Below are 27,715 nucleotides of genomic sequence, written 5' to 3' on the forward strand. Positions count from 1 at the left end.
ACAATTCCTTTCTTTCAAGTCTTTCTGAAGATGTGTTATATTAAAAATTGGTATATTATGCTGGAATTTCATATTTTTTTCCAAACACAGGTTGGTAAAACTAGTTGGCAGGCTGAGTCAATTCCATTTTTCTTTCTAATGAGTTAATAGAGACTATTTTATTTATAAGTGTGTATATATATGTGTGTGTTAATTATATATATGTTAGGAAATCGAAGATATTTTGGTAAAAATTATTAAATTCTGTCTTACATATGTATGATAATAGTTTTCATATCATTTAAATATTTTGATGAATAATTCAAAGTTTCCTAAATATAGAAAAAAAATCTGTTAAGTCTTTAGAGCCTTATTTATATTATAGTCTTTGGTTATATTAGAACTAATATTTCCAAGGTAGTTGACAAGGCTACTCCATCTTTATTTGGAGCATGCACCAGCCCATGAGAACAACTTAGAATAGCTGGATTACTTTAGAAAACTTCCACGGCAGTAGTAGTTCTAATGTAAGTAGAATTGGCCTCTGCAGATAATGCAGGTCATTCAGACCAAACTGGAATTTTCCGTTGCCCTTTAAGTCATTCAGTAAGGTGCTAATGAAACTTAAGAGTAAAATTTGGCATCCCTAATGTCTAGAGTGGCAATACTGCCTCACATACAATAACATTAGTGTTTTAATACCCTTCCATTTATTGGAAAAACACCAAAAATGAAAGTGGATTTTCCAGAAGAGACACACTTGGGTTTGCTCTTTTTTTGTGACTAGTTTCTTAGGGTAAGTTGCAAAACTTTTTGCAAGACTAAATTAAATACAGGACAGAAGTAAAATTGAACTTCAACATTCATAACTTTTTCTCAAGATGTGATTTGTTATCAGGTAGGCTTTTTTTTTAATGGCTGGCTTAATTAAATATTCAAAAGAGGCTGAGATTGCAGTTATATATGCAAATTGACTTTTTTTAGTATCTCAGCTTGAAATTATTGTTCACTCTTTCTCAAGAATGCTACCATTTAGAGACTAGAAAATTGAAGATATTTTGGTAAAAAATTGTAATTAAATTGTGTCTTAGAGCAAGACCCAACTGTCACTGCCTGGATTATTTCTGTGCCTTCACTTTGGCAATGAATGCTAGTAGAAACAATATCAAAATGCTTATCATGTAATATGAAGTAAACTCCAATACAAATACTCCTTGTGCAGACAACATCCACTCAGAAATGCTGCTCACCTGGTGTAGACCATAAATGAGAAAATTTGTAACTTTCACAAATGGCCAATTCTTTAACTTGTGACCATATAAAGACAACAAAAGGAATGCTTTGGAACAGTTAAATCCACCTACACACTCAAATGGAGCTATGTATGTGTATATATCCCTAAAGTTAGCTTACAGATATTTATATGTACAGGTATGCTTTTCATAGACTTGAGATTCTTTTATATCAATTTTCTATCCCTTCTCATGAATAAACTAAGATAATCATGAGCAGTGTAGTCACGTTGGTAGTGTTTATTTTTATTTATCCTAGTTTTTCCTTTTTCTTGCATCTTCTGAGCTTTTTATTACCATGTCCTGTATTGTATTGGGATAGACAAATATTGATCCAAAGAATGTATTTGTAATTAATTAGTGTGTTAGTTATTAATCAGTCCTTGCTTACACCTTTTCCCTATTGTTCACCCAACTGCAGTCTTTTTTCCCTATAAAACAGAAGATATTTTATTACAGTATGTTCTGCCAAATTCTGACTGCTGGCTTTTTGTTTATTAGAATAATTGTATGATTTTGTACTGAGTATTCTTTTTGTGTTTTTGTTTTCTCTGCTTATTTCTTTTAATCATGCTGGTGGTAAAAAGAAGGGTGCAGTTTATATTTGCGGTGACCCATTTTAAAGCAGTAGGAGACTGCCTGTTCCCCAGGCAGTATTAGGTGAACTATATTTGCCCATTAATTAAATGAATAAACCTTTTCCAAATTGAGTCATTTCCTCAGTGACAAATAAAGGAGAAAATTCTGGTAGTTCTCAAGAAAACCTAGAAAGTTGGTGGAAGATGTCAAGAGGCTTAAGGTCAGTAATTTGACCTTTTAATTATCTTCTTTAATTAGGAATAAATAATGTATGAAACAACTTTTAATGGAGGAGAGAATTTGAAAAATGAAATAAAATTTCAACTTCCACATATAGCATTTGTGAGGAAAAATGAAACAGAAACATATATTCATGTAATAGTGGAAAAAAGGAATGTGTTTTTTAAGTTTGAGTTTGCTTAATGTTCTTCATTATTAAATTATAGCAGGATTCCTAGTAAGTATGCAGCATATTTGCATGAGTATTAAAATAATTCATCACGATTAATTCTATTATAGTAAATCTCAGCCCTAATCACAATCTGCCATATACTATAGTGGTTTGTCAGTATTTCACATTTTACTGGAGTTTCAGTGGAACTGCAGCTCCTGTAAGCACCGATGTCATCTGAGTTCACTGTGATTAATGAGGTTCTGAAGGAGATCTAATAACGATTAGCCAGTTCCATAAAATGTTACAGAATAAGGTCGACGGGAGAAAAATTTTAAAGCTCTTCAAAATGTGCATTGTAGGGAGTACCTCTGGCAACAAATTTGGTTTCTTGAAGGATGAAGAGGTTTAACCTTGGAAACAGCTGAACTACTGGGGCAACGGTGGGAAAAGGTTCCGTAATTTGCCTTCAGATACTTAAAGGCTCAGAAGAAAGCAGGACCAGTCTGGAATTAATGGTTGAAAGTTAAAAGGAAGTAGATATCAATCTGATATGCTGAAATTTCAAAAAATCAATACTCACCAGAAACAGAATGGGCTTCATGGATTTAATGGGCCCAGTATGGTGTGGAGCTTCCTATTACTGGAAGTATTCAGGTAGAGACAAGATACCTACTTATGGAGACTTTTGCAAACTATGTTTTTAATGGTTCAGAAGAGAGTTTTCTTTAGGTAAATTCTGAATTCCTTTTCAACCATGAGTTTCCAGAAATTAATTTCCTTCACAGTATTAACAAATTTCTTATATTGTTCTTAGATTTCAGTGGAAGCTTCAGTGGGAGATGGCTTCACTGGAGACATTGCAATTGATGATTTGTCATTTATGGACTGCACCCTCTACCCTGGTAAGGAAGGATATTTTAGTATATGAGTTTTTTCAAACCTGTTTACTTGAAACAACTGCCAAGGAAATCAATATTTCATTTCCAGAAATATTCAAAAATACTCTCAGTTCTATTCTATTCTACTAATCTATTAACCCTGGAAAAGGTTGTGAATCTTTTCTAGTAATTAGTCTAAAATCTTTGCAAACATAGTAAAGAGGTTTGAATCAGTTGTGTTTGTGTCTTATCATATGCAAAATTTTAGGAAATTGTGTCTGAAGTTAAACTGTAATTCCATCATATTTGGGGGGTTATAAGAACAGAATTGGTTGCCTTATAATCACATTGTTTTGGAGACTTTAATAACCTCTCAGGTACCTTCAGTGATGTTTTACTCTCGGGCTGCACTTTAAATATTCCTAAGGATTGTTGCCAGCCATTTCCCTTCCAAGTTATGGACTTCTTTCCATTAAAAATCTAATACATATCTTCCAGATTTATATCTCCATCCTCAACCTTTCACCTGAACTCCTGACTTAGATACTAACCACCTACTCAACATCCAAACTTAGATGTACTAGGCATCTCAAAGATAACTAGGGAAAATAACCTAAAACAAACACACCCCAGGGGAAACTCATTCTAGGCAGTGCATAATGATCTAAAAGGGCTGAAATTCAAACTCCTGGGACTGAGGTTGTAGACTCTTTAATTGCATGACAAGAGAAAGCACAGTCTCCTTCCTAGAGTGATCAGAGGCTGGATAATTTAAAAATCAATCACAATAATCCATGTGGAGAGCACTTTCAAGTGCTGAAAACTTAACCTGCAGCCCTGGTCCATCACAGTGTAGCGTTATTGGTCAGAGGAGTACCAGCCTCTCCCCAGACATAATCAGAGGGCTGGATTCCAGTTCTTTCTGCTGTAGCTAATGTCATACCTCTGATTCTCCACCTCATCATTCTGGCAGGATTAATTACCATTCTCTGTGCAGTGGTTTCTGTGAAACTCTGCAGAAAGCCAAATGCTTCTCTGGAAAGCCAGCAGAAGGAAATCAGAATTCAACAAGTTTACCTTTATCCCTCAGTGTCTAAAAGTAAATTCTTGATGACCCATTGCTCCCTCAATCCGATCATTCTTGCACGCCTCCCTGTCTCAGTAAATGATAGTTTATCTCCAGTTGCTTCTTCGTCATCAACAAATCTGATGAGCCACTACCTTCACATATATCCGGAGTCTACTGCTTCTCGTTGCTCTTGATACTCTCCCCTTGGTCCAAGCCACTGTCGTCTCTATACAGATTATTGTGGTTGCTTTGTCAATGATCTGTCTGCTTCTACCCTTGAACCACATAATCTCTTCTCAAAACAGCAGCCAGAATGATCCTTTTCAAACTTACATAAGCTCATGTTACCCTATCATGAGTCTTCCTATGACATCCCATCTCATTCAGAACAAAAGCCAAACTTCTTCCAATAACTTCCAAGGAATAAATGACCGGCCCTCTCATACGGCTCTGACTTTACTTTCTGCCAATGTGCCTCTAATTGATGTCTCTCAACTACAAGACCTCTTGGCTGGTCCTTGAGCACTCCAACCCATTCATGCCTCAGGGCTTTTATACCTGCTATTCTCTCTTCCTGGAATGTACTTCCCTCAGATATCCCCTTCACCCCCTTACTTCTTTCTGATCTCTGTTGGAAAATTTCTCTAGTGAAACCTTCTCTCAATCTCTCTCTCTCTCTCCCTCTCTCTCTCTCTCTCTCTCTCTCTCTCTCTCTCTCTCTCTCTTTCTCTCTCTCTTTCACACACACACACACACACACACACATCTCTTCTTATCTCCTTACCTGACATTTTCTGTCTCCTTCCCCTGTGTTTTCTCCACAACACGCATCCCCTTATAGTCAAATTTTATTTCCGCCATAATAACGTTAGTGGCATGAGAGCAGGGATTTTATCTGATCACTGCCATACCTTCAGTAGCATAAACAGTATCTGACACATAGTAATACTCGATAAACATCTGTTGGATAGGTGGGTGGATAGGTGGAGAGATGTTTATATCTTTTTAAGTGTTTATATATTTTAATTTATTATTATTGTTAAAATGTTAATTACTTCTATATGTAAGACACTATGTTGTATGTCAGCTTCTGCAGACAGCCAAATCTCAGTGGCTTACAATCACAAGCATTTATTTCTTACTCTTAAGCGTGTGGTTTGGCGTAGAAGCATGGCAGCATGTAATTCTTGTTCATAGCTCTGTATAATTCTGTGTAGTTCAATTATGTATCTCTGTTCTGTGGGTCCTGTCTATATGCGACCCAGGCTGATGGACCAAGTCCCTGTCTGACACATTCTCTTTTTAAGTCAGAGGGTTGGAAAAAGAAAGCATACTTAAAGCTTTTATTAGGGCATCATGTGTCTTCATTTCCATTGGTCAGAGCAAGTCAAGTGACCAAGCCCGACAATGGCTCAGGGAAGTATTTGCCACAGACAGGGAACTTGGCAGGGGCCGAGAATACAGAAAGTCCTTAGAAGGGAGGGAGCTGATAAATGGTTACATTAATACCATATATCACTCTGTGTATCATCTCACATAATCCTGTTTTCTTTTAAGAGTACAAAATAGTGCCTGATCCATCACAGGTGAAGAGATCTTGAATGTTGAATAGGGTGGATGCCTTTGTTATCCCAAGTTTATGGAGCAAACTGAGAAGGAGCTAACCAGGCCAAGGCTCTCTAGCTATAAAGTGGCAGAGTACAATGTCTGCTTCTTTGGATCATAATGTTTATCACTGTTATTATATTGTTCATCAAATACATTAACCACCCAAGGAAGAGAAAGCAATTTCCATTTTATGGGTGTGAAAAACTAAACTTAAAGGGCATCGGTGACCTGGGTAAGAATGCACAATTGAGGGTAGGAATGAGATTTTTCACCTAAGGGGTCTGATTTCAGGGCCAAATCGCCTCCCAGTCTTTGCTTAGGGAGAATGGCTGTGACCCCAGTGGCAGAGGGGAACAAAAAAGAATACAGAAAGGGAACACAAGTCATTGTTGCTACTGTTGCTGCTTTAATTATCCTGCTACATGCATTCTGGGGCTGATGTTTCCAAGGTAGAGGGAAGAGAGCTGCCAGAAACAAGGGCAGAGATGTGAAATATCAGTTACACACTGTTAGTCTCAATTTTCTGCTTTAAGTTTTGGAAGAAAAATATGGAATTTTAAAGACTGAACTGCGTGGTTTTCATGTTGGCTTCATAGCAAAAGAAACTCTGGACAGAAACCACAAAGCCTGCTGAAGCCATAGGTTTCATAAAGGAAGCTGATGTGATCTTACCGTAAGATGAAAACGAAAATAAAAATTAGATTTTTAATAGAAATATTGCTCTTGATTATCAGTCAGTGTTTTGTCATGACATCATGTTAGCTGAGGTGGGATCAGTCCGCGTAGGTTCACTTACAGACATTGATTTGCTTTCAATATGAACATTATCCACAGCATGTTTCCTCCTTGATTAACAAAACAAAACAAATAAAAAACTAAAAAAAACACAAACTATTGACCTCATGTCCAAAGAGCAGATTTGTAACCTGTAATTTTATTTTATACTAAAAGTGACCAAAAAGGAGGAGATTATTTCATTTTTACCTATTTCCTCAAAATCAACTTCTCTTTCCCCTACGTCTCCCTTGTTCCTTTTGATGACCTCAGTATCCTCGAGCAACCCAGGATTGAAATACTATAGTCGTCTTTGGCTTTCCCCTTAAACTTTTAAGTTTCCCCTTAAACTCCAAAATATTTCTCACATCTGTTCTACTTTTTCCATTACCTCTGCCATGACCTTGGTTCAAAACGCTGTTGACTCGAATGACTGAGCTTCTTAACTGCAAACTTTTATTAATTTTCCTCAATAGTTTTTATGCCATAAACTTAGTTTCTTTTTACTTTGTCCTAGACCATCATTACTTGTTCCTCTAGGTTAGGTTGTCTCTCATTTTCTAACTTCTAGTTGTTTCCAACAATTTTCAAATCCCTTCTCAATAATGGATCGTATCTCCTTTGTTTCAATACTTCGATGATGTAGATTATCATTTTAAATCTAATTCAGGAGGAAAATAGAGAAACAGCTGTTTATGCAAGATTAATTACATTTCTAGGGAAAGTAGACAATCTTAACCATGCAATAGAATCCTATGATTCTTTGCATCGGTGTGTGATGATGTTGTCTGTTCCCAGAGTAGATAATGATGTGGAATAATGGCAAAGTTAAATAGCTTTCCCTTCACCTTGAATTAGACCTTCAGAGTAGATTTAGGAAGAACTGTTGCCAGACATTCAGATTTTAAAATATTATCCCAAAGGAAGTATCTGTTTTGCATTATTCCTTCCATCTTCCATCAGAAAAGCAAGGAGTGTGTGTCTTTTAGCAGAATACATGCAACAGGAGTTTTCTTTCTTGTGTCCAAGATTATTGGTGAGATAGCTGGGTTATTTGGAAAAATAAATCTGTGACGACATAGCATCACAACACACTGTTTGCAAACTGAAAAAAAATACCTACGCACTTTTCATCAAAGTTAAAATTTCAGAATTCAGCATGTGTATTAGATTTATTAGTTACTAGAACTACTAATTATTAGAATGAGTATCACTGTCCAAGGAATTAGTGTTTTTCTTTTCCCAGGAAAGTTGTTACTAAGTCAGTGACATATCTTGCAACTGATGATACCTTAAAATTGAGAAAGTATGGTAACTCTTTAGAGAATGCTTAACAATTTTTATGATGTTCCTCCCCTACCCACTGAATGGTTTTTGTTGTTGTTATTGCTAAACTGGCTGAGTTGATTGAATTTTTGACATCCCTCCTCCTTCACCTCAATATCTCACCAGCTTTATTTGTGCTTGATCAAGTCTCCCTTCTTTCTGCAAAGAGTGATGTTTGTTTCAGTGGCAAAATGTGTGAGTTCTTTTGTGTTCATTTTTCAGATATCATCTGCAAGTTTTTTGGGTTTTTTTTTTTTTTTTGCGGTACACGGGCCTCTCACTGCTGTGGCCTCTCCCGTTGCGGAGCACAGACTCTGGACACGCAGGCTCAGCAGCCATGACTCACGGGCCCAGCCGCTCCGCAGCATGTGGGATCTTCCCGGACCGGGGCACGAACCCGCGTCCTCTGCATCAGCAGGCAGACTCTCAACCACTGCGCCACCAGGGAAGCCCCACCTGCAGCTTTTTACCTTCTAATACTAAGCTTTGGTGTATCCATTACATTTTTATCAGGATAGTAAATTAAATGAAAGCATTTTGCTTTGAGGTCCTCTTTTATCCATATTTTTCAGAAGGAAATATAGCCTCTGAAGAAAATTTTAAAAATGTTGGAAATATTTGCAGTTCAGTAAAACACTTCAAGGCAAAAATGAAGAAATTTGAGACTCAGTGATTGTAATCTAAAATATTCTGGTTTTATTGTCTTTGGTGTAGTGTCGTAAAGTGATTGAGCATATACCTAGGGAAAAATTTTGCCCAAAGCCTATGGTCCATGCAACTTAGTATTTTATTTATAAGATCTTATGAAAAACCCAAATGAACTTATTGGCCAACCCAATAAGTTTCTAGAAAATAAAATTCGACAAATAACTGGTTTAACCTATTTTAAATTTAAAACTTTAAAATTTTGTCATCTTTTAATTGAAGGAAATGCTAAATACCAAAAGTGGAGAAGGCTGTTGAAATACTTAAATTTTAGCTTGAAAATTGTCCAACTGCTAGTTAAGTTTATTTTTAGTCACTTTCAAAGATAGTAGAATGTCTTTAAATATGGAAAATATCTTGTGCTACCTGGAAAATTTTATTGAATCCATGTGGTAGAGCAAAAATATTTCAAAAAAGAGCTGATTTGCTACTGGAGAAAGAAAAAAAAAAGAGACAGTGCATCATATGAGGCAAAGAGCTGTGTCACAATTGTTAATAAATCATATCCAAAGAGTAGCTATGTTTCAGTAAAACCTACTATCCTAGGAAGTAGACCTAGCACAGACACTTTAGTATGATTATGCTAAATATAGTCGTTTCAGCTTGTGGTTATAACCCCAGGTTATTATGTTAAGTGCAATAGGAACAATAGGAAACGCTTTTCTTCTGGTGCTGTAGATATTTCAAATTTTTAATTTTTCTGAAGATTGATTATGTTTAAACCTCAAGTAGACTTTTAGATTTTTAAATTAAATGTATTTCTTAACATCAGAAGTCACAAGAAAAACATACGCATTGTTACTTGGAGATAAAGAACAACCATGCATATTAGTCAAGTAATTCACACAGTTGTGATATGTCTAAAGCTGGCAATAATTTATCAAGGGCTTAGGATGTTAAAATTTTTACTTGTTTAATTACCAGTGTGGGAATAGCTGTCGGGAGGGAAGTCTAGTATAAAAGAAGTTGGAAAATCTATTTTTACCGGAAAGATTATACTAGGGTAGCATGAAGTATATCATATTTGTTACAAGGAATTCACAGAGCAAGGAATTAGAACATTGAGTCCATCTGGAGCCTGAGTCATCTAGGGTGACAGCTGTGCAGGTGAGTTGGTTTCCCTTTGGCTTAGGGATGTGGAAGAAAATCAGATCAAACCAGACTAATCTGTGCTTCTTGGTGTTCAGTTATTTGCATTTCACCTTTCAATTTTGTCTCATCTGCAAAGCTTTTAGTGTTTTTTTTATTTTAAGAGCATTAACTCTACCATTGCTACCAACTTCAGCATTTCTAAACAATCATAGGTTTAAAAAAAATCACAAGTTTTGCTATGGAGTGAATGTTCCAATATTCATATGTTGAAACCTTAACCCCCAATGTGATGGTATTTGGAGGTGGGGCCTTTGGAAGGTAATTTGGGTTGTTGAAGTTGATGCCCTCATGATGGGATTAGTGCTTTTATAAGAAGAGGAAAAGATGTGAGATCTCTTTCTCTCTGCATGCATATACCAAGGGAGGCCACGTAAGGACATAACCTGGAATAGAGCCCTCAGAACCCAGCCACGTTGGTACCCTGATATTGGACTTTCAGCCTCTAGAACTGTGAGAAATAAATTGTTGTCTAAGCCCCTCAGTCTGTGGGATTCTATTATGGCAGCCCAGACTGACTAAGATGGGCTTCTTGTTCTAGGTATGTTTTACTATTAAGGTTGTTCACAATTTATATATATATGTATATTTTTTTGCGGTACGCGGGCCTCTCACCTGAGTTAAGAGCAGGATTTTTTAATAAGAAATACTGCTCTGAGTCATAGCAAAGTAAAACAAACTGACTTCGTGTTCCTTACATGAAAGTATAAACCATCTGTGAGGGTCAGAGATGTGTCAGGAGGCTTGCAGTCCTTGCCATGCCTCAGGCTCCACATGATGTCTTGGTCTAACCATGTGTCTGGGCTCTGTTTTACTTCTACATGGCAGATCCCAAGGAATCAGTGGCAACTCCATCTTTCCAGTTATACCACCATTTCCAGAATTGGACTTTGGAGTAAGAAACACTTTCTTCCAATAATTCTTTTGGTGCTCTCAGATACAAACATATTACACTTATCTTTTAAGATTCACTAATTCTGGTAGAATAACAAAGAGTAATGAGGAAAGGACAAAGAATTTTAAGGTTTTCCTATTTCTTTTTTAGAGTAGTGATATTTTTACCTACCTGGGATCCAGGTCATTTTACCTGGATCATTTCTGAGATAGAAAATGAGTTGTCTCTATTTTTCCTGAATATAGACTCATCTACCTCCTTTTTCTAAGATAGCCACGCATGTGTATGATTTCTTCTTAAGTGAGGGACTGTTTCCTAGTATAAATTGAAACCAGGCCTAAAGATGCAGTTAAGACTACTGATTTTAATAATGTGGCAGACCAGATGATCTGAAAACTGTAACACTACATATACCTAGAAATGTCAAATGTAACATGCATTTTTTTAAATGTTAAGCTGAGGTTACAAAAGAGAAATGCCCACATGAGAGAAATAGAAAAATAGAACATAAAGCATAATGTGATTGCCAGAGTTAGGGAGTAAAGAGAATATAGGATGGATGAGAGGCAGGAAAAGGGGAGAGGAGGGCCAAAAGGGGTATATCATCCCTGGGTGGAGGTACCAGTGGGGTTCAACTCAAAGTTAATCTAGAAACAACTAGATTAACAACTAATTAACAACTAGTTAATCTAGAAACAACTCAAAGTTAATCTAGAAGGACTCTTCTACAAACTAGATGATAAAGGATTCTCACATAAAAATCAAGCACAAAAAATTATGGTTGCCAACCTCCAAAATAGCCCCCAGTAATCCCCACCTCTTGGTATTCATGATCTGTGGACCAGGCACCTCCCGTAATGAGTAGGACTGACCTGGGTAACTAATGACCCATGTGGCAGTGACTGGGTGTGATTTCCAAAGCTAGGCTTCTGCTGTCTTCCTTTGGGTCACTCACTCTGGGGGAAGTCAGACACCATGTCTGAAGGATACACAAGCAGCCCTTTGGAGAAAGCCCAGGAACTGAGACCTCCTGCCAACAGTAGCCTAACTTCCCAGGCATGAGCCCCCTTGGAAAGCAGGTCTTCCATCCCCAGTCAAGCCTTCAGATGACTGCAGCCTTGGCTGACATCTTGACAGTAATCTTATGAGACCCTGAATTAGAACCCACCAAGCTAAGCCTCTTCTGTGTTTCAGACTTACATAAGTTGTGTGAGATAATAAGTGTTTATTAGTTTAAAATTCTAAGGTTTGTGGAAATTTGTTATGCAAAAAATAGAAAACTAATAAATAATTTAAAATATTAAAGGACTCTAAGACATAAGAAAATAGCATGATGTTGTCCAAAAAAAGAAAAAAACCAGAAAATTTTGAAAGAAGTAGCAAATTGGCCATCATGAAGTGAGAAATAAAATCAATGAAATAAAAATCCCAGCGGATGAATTAAATAGCTGAATCAATAATGTGATTAGTCTTCTGGAGAATAACTATGAGGAAATTTCAGGGAGCAGCAGAGAGAGAGAGAAAAGGAAAATGGAAGGGATAGATTTACTTGAAGGATAGATCATAAAAGCTAATGGAGTTCCAGAGAGAGAATAAAGAAAATGGAGGAGAAGCAATTTTCAAAGATATAATGGCTAAGAATTAACATAAGATTTAAGAAGCCTATTCAACCTCATACAAAATATTAGAATAAATCCAGGTCTAGGCTTATGGAAATGAATTAGAAAAAAATAAATGAAAGGGAAGATTATGGTAAAAATAGCCAGAGATTAAAATACAGTTAAAAGAGAACTGCAATCAGATTAATAGATGACTTCACAATAGCAAGAATGGAAGTAGGAAGACAGTTGAAATTATTTTCAAAGTTCTGAGAAAAAATAACAGTCTAGAGCAAAGCAAAATTCTTTCAGGAATGAGGGTGAAAATAGGCACTCAGAGCATGACATCCAAAAACAAACAAAAAATGATTTCACTGCACCAGACTCCTACCAAATGAACTATGTAAATGTGAACATTTAAAGGAGACAGAATGAGCTCAACAAGCGCTGAGATGCAAAAGGGAAGAGACAGCAAAGAAAACGGCAAAAAAAAAAAAAAAAAAAATGTGGGTAATTCTAGATATACCAGTGGATAATGAGCATGTGGTATGACCAGAATGTTTATACACTACTGAGAAGTATAGAAATTGATAAAATTACTTTCGAAAGCAGTTTGGCATTATCTAGTAAATTTAGATGTGCATCCTCTGTGACCAAGCGATTCCACATGTAGGTACCTCAGGAGAAATGTACAAAGAAACAAAACCTCAGAGTCAACTCAAAAACCACCGATGGTAGAATGGCTATGTAACATATGTTACATATTCATATAGTGAAACATTATACAGCAGTCAACACAGCTAAACTGCAAGAACACACATTAGTTTGGATGGATGAATGTACAATGTTCAGAAAAAAATCAAGTTGCAGATTATATAGAGAATGGAGTCCATTCATCTAAAGTTTGAATCTAAACAACATTTTATTTATTTAAAAAGGACCTACATGGTGCTCCATGTATATGGTCACTATTCTAAGAATTTCACAATAAGTTATTTAGTCACATAAGCTAATAAGTAAGCACTGTAAGACGTTATTTGGTATATATGCAAATGAGGAAAATGTAGACACAAATTAAAGCAAAGAAATAAAACACAAATTTCAGTGTACTGTGAACCAGGAGAGATGCCAATGAGGGGATGGAGTCAGCGGGGAAACACTGGAGGGTTCAAAACTGTTTGTGAATTTCATTTCCATAAACTGGAAGGTAAATATATGGCTATTCTTCTTCTTCTTTAAACCAGGCATATATTTTATGTTCATTCTTATATATGTATAATATATTTCATAATAAAATATAAAATGATAAATGAGAGAAGTTTGAGTTGCACCAATAGACTAATAGATCAAAAAGTGGCCATTCATGTGAAAAAAAATTGTATTTAGTTTCTCATCACAGATAATAGATAACAGTAGAGCCCAGAGGAAGGAAAGATCTAAATATGAAAAATAAAACTATCAAAATTTCATGGAAATTATAGAAAACATATTTATGATATTAGAATAGGGAAGATTACTTTTAGTGAAATTTTAAAGCACAAACCATAAAGGCAATGATTGATATATTAAAATTAGAGTTTTTTTATTCTGAAAGACACCATAGAAAATGGCAAGACTAGATTAGGAAAGCATATTTGTCACTTAGACAAATGATTGAGGATTAGTATGGAGAATATGGGATTAATTTAAACCTGTAAATTAATAAGAAAAAGACAATGGATTTAGTAGAGAAAAAGAGCAGGGTATGTGAATAGTTAGTCAAAAACGAGAGTAAGATACTTGTGTGGCCCCTAAAAAAAGTCTCAATAATTAGGGAAATACAAGTTAGAATATCAAGGAATTATTATTTCAGACCTGTTACCCTGGCAAACATTAAAAAAAATCTGATGATGCCAAGTGTTGGCTGGAATATGAGAAATGCACACGTTTCTGGGTGGAAATGGGTAAACCACCTTTGAAAACTACTTAAGTTGACTGATTACATACCCTATAACTTTGAAATTTCATTTCAAGGTACCTTGCCTTGGAAATACTCTGGCATATGTTTGCAAAGAGAAATGTACAAAGACATCCGTTGTAGCACACTTTATAGATATTGTTACTGTCCTGCTTGAGAAGAGATATACCAGCTACAGAATATTCGTACAATAAATATTTGACTCCAGGTATTCATTTAATTGAATACCCTAACCAGTTAAATGAATGAATTGATTCTCTATGTAACAATAGAGATAAATCTGAAAAATATGTTTGGAGTCAAGATTGCAAATTCAAAAGAAATATGAATATTATTTATGTAAAATTTTCTAAGACACAAAATAGTGTATGTTTTAAATGGAACATGTATGTTTGAGATAAGGATACAAAAACATGCATGAAGACTCACTATATTCAGGATGTTAATTCTTCCTAACTTGATCTATAGAGTTAATGTAATCTCAATCAAAATCCCAGCAAATTATTTTGTGAATATAGAAAAACTAATTCTGAAGTGTATATTGAGAGGCAAAAGACCCAGAATATCCAACACAATATTGAAGGAGAACGAAGTTGGAGGACTCACACTACCCAACTTCAAGACTTATTATAAAGCTACAGTAATCGAGACAGTGTGGTATTGGTGAAAAACAGAGAACTGTGTCATTGGAAGAGCATAGAGAGCCAGAAATCTACCCATGTAAATATAGTCAACTAATCTTTGACAAAGGAGTAAAGGCAATTCAATGGGAAAAAGATGGTCTTTTCCAAAACTGGTGCTGGAACTAGACATCCATGTGAAAAAAAAAAAAAAAAAAGAATCTAGACACAGACTTTATATCCTTCGCAAAAGTCAACTCAGAGTGGATTGTAGACCTAAATCTAAAATGCAAAACTATAAAATTCCTAAGATAACATAGAAAATCTAGATGACTTTGGTTATAGTGATGACTTTTTAGATACTACACCAAAGACAATCATTTAAAGAAATAATTGATAAATTATACTTGATTAAAATTGAAAACTTCTCTGTGAACGACATTTTTAAGGGATGGAGAAGACAGTTCACAGACTGGGAGAAGACCTATCTGATGAAGGAGTTATCCAGCATATACAAGGAACACTGTAAGCTCAACAGTGAGAAAATCAACAGATTAAGAAACAGGCAAAAGATCTGAGCAGACATCTCACCACAGCAGATACATCGATATCAAATGAGTATATGAAAAGATGCCCAGTCAACCAAGATGTCCTTCAGTAGGAGATTAATAAACTGTGGTATATCCAGACAATGGATATACTATTCAGTGCTGGATTAATATCCAGACAATGAATACTATTCAGTGCTGGAAAGAAACGTACTATTAAGCCATTGAAAATACTTGGAGTAAACTTAAATACATATTAATAAGTGGAAGAAACCAACATGAAAAGCCTACATACTGTATGATTCTAATTATATAACATTCTGGAAAACACTGTGGGGACAGTAAAAGGATCAATATTTGCCAGGGATTGGGGGCAGGGACGGACAGAAAAGCAGAGCCTAGAGGTTTTTTAGTGTAGTGAAACTATTCTGTATGACACGCTAATGGTGGAAGCCTGTCATTATACATTTATTAAAACCCACAGAATGTAAAACACTAACAGTGAACGCTAATGTAAACTGTGGAAAAGCAACAATGGATTGTTGAGTTTGCAAGGAGAGCCTGCACATGCATACCTGGTCTCTCAGTTTCCTCTTTTTGTGGAGAGAGTTAGTTGAAGGAAGCCTGAGATGTGTTCAGCTCTTCCTTGCTGTAGTTCACAATGGTCAGCTTCTGTATAGAAATTTCCAGCACAGGTTATAACTTAGTCTGTGTTTCACACTCTGAAAGATTACCTGCCTACAGATACAGGCTATTTTTTTCCAGTATCGACTTCATCTGTAAAAAGGTTGATATTTTGATCTACTAGCTGCCCTACGCTTCAGTCTTAGTTCTTAATTGCTTCAAAGCCTGAGCTAAGAAATAAAGTACTATTTATTGGACTCTCCTCAAGTTCCCCAAAGCACCCACATCCCCAGTCCTCTAGACACTGGATGTGTAATATTGCTCAGGTCTTTTCTGTCCCCTGCAAAACATCTCTGCTTTGGTTTATTAGTTGCCTGGAAGCTCAGCTGTTCTCTCTTCCCCATGTCAGAGCCACCAGCAAATCATTCTCCACGCTAATGCCTGATAAGTATTTCTTGAAGTGGAAATTTTATATCTTGGTGTTTCTCCACAGCTTTTTATATTTACTTCAAAATCCTGGTTGGTCCCACTTAGCTCTCTGTGACCTGGTAACCCTCTCCTCTCTAGTCCCGTATCTGATGACTCCATCAGATGCATTCTTACCATATCCCAAGATAGTCTTCTTGTCAAACTCTCACAGTATTCCAGAAAACAACAGGAAAATACATTCCTCTGTCTTCACATGAGTCTTTTCTCCTTGCCTCAAAAGACCTTGTACCCTTCTTTATCTACCCAGCAGCAAATCATCCTTTAAAACTAAAAAGTGTATATGTATAACTGCATCACTTTGCTTTACACCTGAAAATAATACAACATTGTTAATCAACTATACTCCAATATAAAATAAAAAGTTTAAAAAAAATGAAAACTAAAAACTTAGTTTAAACATCACCATGCCAGGAAGTCTTCCCCATCTGAGACAGAATTTTCCTGTGTTCTCTTAATATACTGTACAATCTTAACCTTTGTTCATCTATTCATTCACTCACTCTGTCATCCATCCATCCTTCTATCCCTTCTACCATCCTTCCATCCCTCCTTCATCCTTCTATCCATCTGTATATGTATTCACTCACTTCACAATGATAGTGTACCCACCATATACCATGGTCTGAGGATGTGAATACAGGAGTTAAGGGATAGGTGTCATTTTTGCCTCCATCATGTTAAAATCTCTATCCTAAACTTATCCCATGGAACTGTAATGAAAGAATTTCCTGACTGCCTTATCCACTAGTCTGTAAACTCTTTTATGGCAGTGACAGCATGTTTGGCTTTAAATCCACTACATCTACCATGTATATGACACAGAGATGTTATTAATAAGTGCTTATTGGATAGCTTACTGTCTAAATTAATCAACTTCTATAAATTTCTTCTAAACTCTGTAATATCAGAAATTATAGCTTATTTAAATATTTCTGGGTGAATACTTTTGGTTTGGGTCTATCTTGCAACCTTGAATCCCAGCTATGTGGGGATATCTGAAACAAAGAGGAGATGTTAAGTTCGTTGTAGCAGTGGAAGAACAAAGTTTATTCACCTAGTGAACTAGAAGGTTTAACCTGACCTTGACTCTGGTTCCTAACGCCAGTACCTGGGATTCACTTTTTCCTGCTGATCTTCCAAGCCCTGTTCTTGAGCCTCTCATTTGTTCAGTGAGCTCTGAAGAGCTTTTCAATAATCTCCATCTGCACCTTCACTTATTTTTATAATCAAAGATATCTAAAGTTATTTGCCATTACTAAAGCCATGAACCCCAACTTATATGCTTACATAAAGAAGTTCAGCAGATTAGCAAATACTATCAAATATTCTTTATAATGTTGAGTGTGAAGCATACTTAATAAAGTTTATTGTGTGAAATCTTTAAAGAAATGGAAAAATCTGCAAAATGATACTTGTCTATTATTTCAAGGTAATTTGCCAGTGAACCTTCCAACTCCACCAGAAACTTTAGTTCCAGTAAACTTACCTCCACACAACTGTACCGACAATGAATTTGTTTGCAGCTCTGATGGTCAATGTGTTGAAAATATCCAGAAATGTGATTTTAGATATGACTGCCCTGACAAATCAGATGAATCATCCTGCGGTACGTGAATTCCCAAATTTTGCATTAAATATAGCCATAAAACTGATAAGAAAATACTAGTGTTATCTCAAGTAGCATGGCATAATGTCCTAGTTAGAAAATTTCAACCTGGCTTAAAGCAGTGTCTTAACCTAAGGACTATTTGTATAGAAAATGATAGAAGAATCAGCATACATTCTTGTATCATGTCCAACAAGAAGTGTCTTTAAATTAATATTTAAATTCAAAATACTTGTTTTCATGGACTTAGCTTGATTCCAGAGCTATCATTTATCATTTTTATTCATCCCCCTTTTTGTCTCTGCATGTCACAATCACTAAATAGAAATGTTTAGGGAAGAAGCATAATACCCTCAAATTAGATGAATCTGCTCAAATTTTACCATTGTCAAAATGCACACATAAAATGAATACTATGTCAAATGTGCAGAGTTAATAAGAAAACCAATCCTAATACGTGTGGACACTTCAACGGCTAGGTACTGTTGAAAGATGGTTTTCATTTATTGACACTTGCCAATCTATGGCTTCTCCTGAATGGATCAAGGCAAATTATTTAATTTAGAAGTGAACTTCTCAGTCAAAGATACAAACTGAGAGGAGAAAAATTAATCTGTGTCTGAATGGGCAAAACACAGGATCAGAAGGAATAAACACTTGTGATTTTTTTCCCCTTCCTTGCTCTTTATTAAGTTGTATGTGAATTTACCATAATATTGATCAAGTGTCTTGATAATACTGACGGTTTAGAACATACAGATAATATAGCGTATAGTGAAATTCTAATTTATCTTATGTCAGCCTCGTCAAGGAATTCTAAAACTTAAAAAATACAAATACACAATAAACTAATCCAGGCCAAAAAACCTCATAAAATCAAAGCTAATTCACTCTGTGAATAAGATGGGACAGTAATTAACTCGAGTTGGTCAGAAGGATGTACTGTGCATCACAGATGTAAGGTAATATAATGGATGATGCTGTGGTTTTCAGACTCCCTCATGGGAAGACACTAAAATCCTCTTCTGATCACACATAAGTCGACTTTGTAAAAGTTTTCACAAAATCTAATTAGTTACACCTAGTGAGCATCTTTAGTAAATACTGACTTTCTTCTTAGTTCAACTTTGAAATTTTAGTAATGCCATTTATGATTGGATGGGAAGTTTTGATAAGTTCTGTAAATGTCCTGAATGAATGTCTACTATTAAATTATTAAAATCATGGGAATATTTATTTATTTTGATTAAACATGAATTATTACCATTTAGTTCTGAACAAATTGTGTCTTGCCTTCGCCATCTCTTTGTAAAATGAACTATTGTGATAAGTCGGCTTGTCATCTACAGTCATATTTTGTAATTTTTTCATTGTGATAAGAATACAATATAAGATCTACCCTCTTAATAAATTTTTAAGTGTACAATACAGTATTGTTGACTGTAGGTACAATGTTGTACAGCAGATCTTAGCTTGCCTGAAACTCTATGTCCTCTAAGTTTTAAAAAATCTACAATTTTGAAAATCTTGTTTAATAATATGAACAGGAGTCTATTGAATTCTAAATCTCTTCACAAAATAAGTATAATTATATGATCAATATTAACATCAGAGATTAAATAACACACCTGAATGTCGTGATTAAAATCACTTTTTTTGATGGAGTTTTCCTTCTCAAATTTTATGTTAAATCGTGAATTTTATGTTAAATCATGAATCCAAGTACCACAGTCCATAGTAGTGGTAGCCTATGCTGTCACCGTTTATGCCATTTAAAACCTGGAGTACACACCAGGCTTTCCATTGTATACACAAGACCTCATTGAGTTGAATCTTTTCTTTTATTCAAGAAATAGAGGATTTAAGACAGACAGACACATGAACACATCAGAGAGAGAAGGAGAGAAAAAGAAACATTTGTTTTCACACACAACTTATATATTTAAAAAATCACTGGACTTTTAATTTTGTTTGATATTAGAATACAGTCATTACAAGAATATTGAAAACTTTCAAGGAAAGAGGTTCAATCTAAAAGCTGTTGTAAATCTTATAGCTTTGAATTTAAGTAATTTGGAATTTGGGATTTAGCTTTGCGATAATACTGTGAAAAAAGAACAGACTTATCAGAACTTGGAGGTCATATAAGCAATGTAAGTGTTGTGTCAGAACAGAGTGGCGATTCTTAAATTGCTGCTTTCAGAGCGAATTAAAATCTCACTTCTTTATGAAAGCAGAATCTTCAGTATGTGCATTTATTTCCATATTTCAGTTAATATAGATATTTGAATATAATACACCTAGATTTCTTTAAAACTCTTCCAGTGATTATGTAAACAATTCGCCTAATTCTTTCAGTTATGCTTAAAAGTTAGATTATAATTTAAAGAAACCCCAAGAGTAAGAAAGTGCTGATGCAGATGGAAATCGCCATTTATTAATACATTTATTGTGATTAGCTCATCTTATCTCTGTCCCATCCTATTCAAGCTATGGAAGTTTGCAGCTTTGAAAAAGGAAGCCTGTGTAGATGGTACCAGCCAATCTCAGAAAAATTAATTCAACATTCAAACACATTCAGGTGGGGACTTGGTAATGGAACCAGTATTCATCATGGGGAGGAAAATCACAGGCCATCGGTGGATCATACAACGTAAGTGAACACGCATTTGGAACATGTCTGTTAGGGACTATTTGTTAAGCAGTTCCCAAATTCCTGCCACACCACCTTACCCTAAGTTAATGCTCTTGTAATGATGAAGGTTTAAGTGAGAGCATAAGTGGGCTAAGTGTACTCTTTCTTACAAAATTAAAAAAAAAATTTTAATTAAAAAATACTAAATGCTCTTATAAAAGTCATAGAAACCAGAGAAAAGCATGAGTAAATAAAGAAAAATTATTTGTAATATCACCACTCATCGAAAAGCACTGTTAATATGTTGTTTTAGAATTATCTATTCATTCCTTCCCCTCCAAATTTCTTTTCTCCTTTTCTTCCTTTTTCAGCTGCTTCGCCAACACCTTGCCCCTTTCCCTCTTCTTCCAGTCTTTGCTCTTCATCATCATTTATTTTGGTCTTTTCTTTCAAGGTTTAATAACTCATACCTTTCCCCTGTTTTGTTGTCCACAAATACATTGAGTGCTCACTTCCTACAAGATCCCATTCTTCCTCTTTCCTTTTATTGATTTCAAGGAAATGTTACTGAAGACAACAAAAGAATCCCCATTTATATTACAGAGAATCTTTTCCAAACCTTTATGCCTTCACACTTCTCCTCATTAAAGCTTCATGACCCCCAGTTCCTAGGTTGCTGCTTCAAAGAAAACTAAAGGTATATCCACTGTCCAGTCCATCATTGCCCTGGCCAATTTGACCTCGTACTCAAGGGGACCACGGTATCTTAAGTGTACAATGATTTTTCTTTCCCTGGGCTGACTTTTTCACCCTGGTTTTCTGAGCTCCCTTTTGTTCTATTAAAATGGTTCCAGTTTTACCATCATTTTATTTAAACGTCTGCAGCCAGGATGCCCAAAGTAATAGAGTAGTAGATATTCATACTGCTTTGTTTTGATCACATTTGACAGTTGGCAAGTAATTTTTGAAATTTCAGAATACAAAATTTCCTTGGGCTGCTTCTGACGTAAAAAAGCACAGGGTAATTTCAGAAAGTTTCTGTGGCTCGTGCAAATAAGCCATACTTCATTAATAAACTATATTTCTGTAAGGAAAAAGGCAGACTAGAATCTCACTTCTAGGTGGTAAAAGTATAAACAGAAACATGGCAGCATATAAGCAAAGGAATATAATCAGCTTTTAACTTGTCTCTGACCCTCACCCTCTGCCTCCAATAGACTGCAAATTCCTTGAGGAATTTCAAGGACTGTGATTCCCACTTATTGCATTATTTCTAAGGCTTATTATGTATTAAGTCCCAGTAATTATTTGTTGAGTGAGTTAGTTGATGATTAGGATCAATATATTTTTGCTTTAGAATTAAAGGCTACAAGGCACAAAATTAAATATATTTTAAATAGGAATACTTAATAATCAGATAATCATGAATGGATGTGCTCTACATGACAAAATCCTGGAGAAGGGGGCAGTTCCTAAACTGCTTTCTCCTCTAGTTTTCCTCTCCCCTTCTCTCTAGGTCCTTTCTTCAGCCAAGGAAGGTCTGACATTTTTTACTTTGTGAAACAGTTCTTATATATCATTTATTCTACTCTATGGCTTATAGTAGAACTCCAAGCTCAGTTTGTCCAAATTATGGGTTGTTTTGTTTTTTATATTTAAAGGGGAGATTTTCCATTTAGAAAATGCTTTTCTCTCTCAGGTATCTGGATCTAGAGATTTAAAGCCAGGTTTTTAGACTACTGTGTCTGAAACAGTTTTCAAGACCAGTTTTGAAAATCAAAAAGCTCAACACCAGTTCTTTCTGTCTCTTTGCTTTCTATGATTCCACTTCACCCTAAGTAAAGATTGCTTCTGGCTTGGGTTGGTAAGGAATATTCATAAGCAAGTGCAAAAGAAAAAAAAATCACATTACTATATTTCAAAATATTCTCTCACTTCATACACCTAATGAAGCAATAAAACATCTAGAAGAGTCATGGTGGGGTAGGAATATGCAGGGAAGTTTTCATTGTGCAGATGAGTCTTCAGTAAGGTCTCAGCTTTTACCATTTCATTTCCATGATGAAAAACAAGTAAAGTCATAGTCTAAGCCACAATCTATTGTTTTGTGTTCACACTTCAATGGACTATTCTTTGTACCTGAGGATCTAAAGTGCATTCTGGGTCTAAATTAAGGGTTGCATCTTTATTTTTTACTTGTTTGTTTGTGGGAGAGTAACACCATTCCATACAGCTGGTGCATTCAGCATTTGTATATGAATTAGAAATAGTCATCTCTTCTTCTAGGGCTTCTTCTGTGTGGCCATGGTCTTAACACGGGGCATGGTGAGTGGATTCTCCCTTCATCCCGCTCAGCAGGGACCAACTAAGGGCACCTGGCATGATTTTTTTTCCTAGAATTGGAATCTAAATATTTATTTAGAAATAAATATTGTTCTCAACTACAACCAGAGAAAAAATAAAGTAAAATCCCTTCAATGTAAATATCATCAGTTGCAATTTGCATGTTCTTTTGAGATTGGAGTTGGATGAAATTTCTGTTTCCTCTAACTTATGCAGTGAGAGGGAATATTTAATAGAAAATTTCTTTTCTTGGTATTTTGGGAAAAGCACCCTAATCTAGTTAAACAACAACAACAACACACGCACACACACCACAGAAGAAAAATGAGTTTATATCCATTCGTGCTCCAGGAACTACTAGGAAACTGGCAAAAACATTAGTCTTACTCAGCTGAGAATTGTTTAAAAAAATTATTTGCTTATTGAATCAAGGTATTTGGATTACCTAGCATCTGAGCTTTGTAGCTAATTCCAATTTAAATATGTTTAGAACATTGAAGATTTGGAAGTGTTGTGTAATGATTCCTCACGGTTTGTAATTTCATAAGATCTCAGAATGCTGTACTCTGACCTCCATAATCAGTTCAATAAGCCAAGGCAGTTTTGTTTTGTTTTGTTTGCGGTAGGCGGGCCTCTCACTGTTGTGGCCTCTCCCGTTGCGGGGCACGGGCTCCGGACGCGCAGGCTCAGCGGCCATTGCTCACGGGCCTAGCCGCTCCGCGGCATGTGGGATCCTCCCGGACCGGACCAGGGCACGAACCCGTGTCCCCTGCATCGGCAGGTGAACTCTCAACCACTGCGCCACCAGGGAAGCCACAAGGCAGTTTTACATTAGTACGCAAATTGGTAAATTAGCTTGTAGCTAAATACCATAAATTTTATGATCATTTTTTACTCATAGGAAAGCCTTTTTTTCACCCAACTTCCTTTTCACAGCTGGAAGCCAAGGAGAGCAACATTTTGAGCCCTTGGCCCTCAAATCCATTTTATTTGACTGCAGTAAATGCCCATCTACTGGTTAAATAAGGTTTAATATTAAGATCTTTTAGGAGTCTTAAATCATTCCCTCAAGCAAGATTAAGCTCTTCCTATTTATTGCTATTTATTGTTCATATGGAAGTATACCTAGTAGAGTACGTATGCATATTCTGGGTCTGTAGTTTCTAACTGTGCTCACAGAAGCTTTAGGGAAGTTTCTTAAAGTGTGGATCAAGTACCTCCGAAAATGTTTGTGGTTTATTAATATTTAAATATGTAATACATTTAAAAGCAGATTCTGACACTTGAACCAGAATCTTGGGAATAGAGTTGGGGCTCTGTATTTTTAGTGTAACTCCTAGGTGGTTCTAGAACCTCATTCTTAGGGGCCCTCCATAACAGAAAGTGGGGAGGGTATTGCTAAAAGACAGAGGGTGGCTTTCTTATTAACTGATTCCAATTTTGATCAGAGCAGACTCATTTTCCTCTAAATCCAGTGACTAATTAAAAAAAAGTAGTACAAAATATTTCAGGAAAAAACAATAAAAAATATTCTAAGATGATTTTTCTTAAAAATAAAATTTGTGTGTTATAAAGTAACATATAATTGAGAAATCATTTGGGAGAAAACTCTACCCTGTGTTAATCTAAAAGGCATGTGGGCTTCTCTGGTGGCGCAGTGGTTGAGAACCCGCCTGCCAGTGCAGGGGACATGGATTCAAGCCCTGGTCTGGGAAGATCCCACATGCGGCGGAGCAACTAGGCCCGTGTGCCACAACTACTGAGCCTGCACTCTAGAGCCTGCGAGCCACAACTACTGAGCCCATGCCACAACTACTGAAGCCCATGTGCCTAGAGCCCGTGCTCCACAACAAGAGAAGCCACCACAACGAGAAGCCCGCGCACCGCAACGAAGAGTAGCCCCTGCTCGCCACAACTAGGGAAAGCCTGCGCGCAGCAGTGAAGACCCAACACAGCCAAAAATAAATAAATAAATACATTAAAAATAAATAAATAAAAGATATGTAACTCAAGACACCCTCTATGCTGCCTCTTTCACTGTAAAACACCCAGCCATTTCTCTCAAATCTTTTTGCCTATGTGTTCTCTTCTCTACCTCTAAAAAATGATCTCAGTCTTTCTTTTGGATCAAAACCAAGCATACCAATTTTATTATCATCTGGAAAAAACAGATATTTTTAAATATTTTGCATTTTTAGGTTTGCTTACAGATTGTTGAGAAACTATTTGAATATGAGCCATCTCATTCAAAATGCAGACTAGATAGAACACAGTTTTGTGCTGCTTGTTTATGAAGTAGAAGTACTTTTTCTTAGATTTTTCTTTTCATTTCACCACACTGATCATGGTCTTTCAGGTGGAAATGAGTTATAGTCCCCACTGCTGCAGATACACCTACATTCCTATCTACATTATGCATTTGTACAGGCTTGACACCATTATAAACTAAAAGCCACATAAATAATGCAAGTTGTTTCTGTGACATAACTGTGCATATCGTAATGTATCTAAGTGCTAGATATAAATGTGGATAAAGCTTCAGTAAAACTGAAAATATTTGAATGTTTTCTGCTCTGCAACAGTAACAATTTTCAAAGCTTTAGTCTCAGACATTAAATGCCAGAATTACTGCTTTCTCAGAGCCTTCTCTGGTAAGCCAATTTTTAATAGGCCAATTTAGATGCCTTAACACTCTCCCAATATAATTTCAAAAAGATCCAGTTTTATAAATCCAGAGTAATGGTTAAATACCAGGCTTTAGAAACAGTTTTGCTAAAATAAAAATACAAACAGGCAAAATAAAAATTAACCGTAGTAATTTTCTCTTAAGTGTTTTAATACTGGTGGGAAATAGCATTTCCGGCAGTGTTTTCACAGGACTGAATATAAAGCATAATTGCACCTCTAAAACACAGGAAAAATTGCTTTTATTTTAGACTGACCTTGAGTTAAGCACCTATTCTTTATTTTTGCATACATATCAGTAATTTGTTTTAAATCACTTTAATTTTATTTCAGTGTATTTTAGCTTGATAATAATTTAAAAAATTAACTACAGTGACTTGAAAACATGGAATTTAAGAGAAATCTATGCTGAAAATACTTGTAAACCGTACCTAAAATAATATATATACAGAGGTTAGGTAATATATATTTGCTGTACATGGTAAGGTTTTAAGAATATATTCATAATACAGTGTATGATTTATGTTATGTTACCAAAGATCACTGTTTAATAATAAAATAATAACTTTTATATCATGGTTACAATTGCATTCTGAAATTAACATTTTCATTATATAATTTTTTTTTTTTTTTTTTGCTGTACGCGGGCCTCTCACTGTTGTGGCCTCTCCCGTTGTGGAGCACAGGCTCAGGCTCAGCGGCCATGGCTCACGGGCCTAGCCGCTCCGCGTCATATGGTATCTTCCCAGACCGGGGCACGAACCCGTGTCCGCTGCGTCTGCAGGTGGATTCTCAACCACTGCGCCACCAGGGAAGCCCTCATTATATAATTTTTGAATGTGCCTTCCCTTTAACCACGTTAAGACGAAGTAAATTTATTTGCATTCCAACTCCTGCACAAAATTGTTATAGTTATACAAAATGTGGAGGAAAAAATATGTTTTCTCAACTAAGTAAAAGTAAATTAGATTTAATTCCTATATTAAGACAAGGACTTGAAAATATGAACATACTATATCACATATGAACCATTTATGTATATATATATGATATATATATGTGATATATGTGATATATATATATATCACATATGAACCAACATCAATATGATCTAATGACATTTGTATATGCAGATACACCAAATACTCAAAGATCCTTATGGTCTGGAGGAGAAGTAGCCTTGACTAGGCACACAATTAATTCTTACATTAGTCATGTATTTCCTGAGCATCTGGTCTGTGAGAATAGTAAGCTTAATCAGACATGAAACCAGCATACACATGAATAGATGTGTAATGCCCAGCAGAAAGAGAGGCCCACGGTGGACACTCAGGTCTGTGGGTCTATCTTGGTTGTGTCTCTGTATTGAATAATACCTGAAAAGACTCTCCAACTGAATTTTAGTGGCTAATATAAATGAACTAAAATAATACTATGGGTAAAGACCATTTACTTATTATTCTAAGAATTTGACATTTTTATTGTTACAAAAATACTTTTTTTCCATAAATGAAGAAATGTATTTTTACTGTAGGAAAATATTTAAATATAGATAAGAAAGGGAAGTAATGTTAACAACTATAATCTTGCCACTATGATAAAAACACTATGCATATATACATATATATTTAGCAAAAAATAGGTTCTATCAATCACATTTTTTAATATGCTTTTAATTTCATTTACAATCTATAAGCAATTATTTACCAATACTTTTTTTTAATGGGGCAGTAGTTTTCCATTAATAGGATGTACCATAATTGACTAATTTAATTCCTCACTATTTGATTTCTGAGTTCCTTTTGATTATACACAGATTTAATCAATCTGCACTGAACACTATGCAGCTTTACACACATTGTAGATTATATCCTGAGAGTACAGAGTAGAATTTTTATATTTGTTGTTATTTATACGTTAAAACATTTGATTTATATTTTGTGTTACTTTGCAAAATGTACC

General features: G+C 35.5%; 1 protein-coding gene across 1 annotated transcript in view; it reads left to right on the forward strand.

Moving 5' to 3' along the window:
* The window catches only part of MALRD1 (MAM and LDL receptor class A domain containing 1), a gene marked incomplete at both ends in the record, with an annotated part of 578,033 nt that overhangs the window by 175,227 nt on the left and 375,091 nt on the right, over positions 1-27,715 (forward strand). The window contains 3 exons of the mRNA XM_082648013.1: positions 3,059-3,146; positions 17,914-18,090; positions 20,581-20,743. Coding sequence (XP_082504139.1) covers positions 3,059-3,146; positions 17,914-18,090; positions 20,581-20,743 — 428 coding nt within the window. The remainder of the gene's footprint in view (positions 1-3,058; positions 3,147-17,913; positions 18,091-20,580; positions 20,744-27,715) is intronic.

The sequence above is a fragment of the Grampus griseus genome (genome assembly GCF_964374135.1).
Source record: "Grampus griseus genome assembly, chromosome: 2".
NCBI lineage: Eukaryota > Metazoa > Chordata > Mammalia > Artiodactyla > Delphinidae > Grampus > Grampus griseus.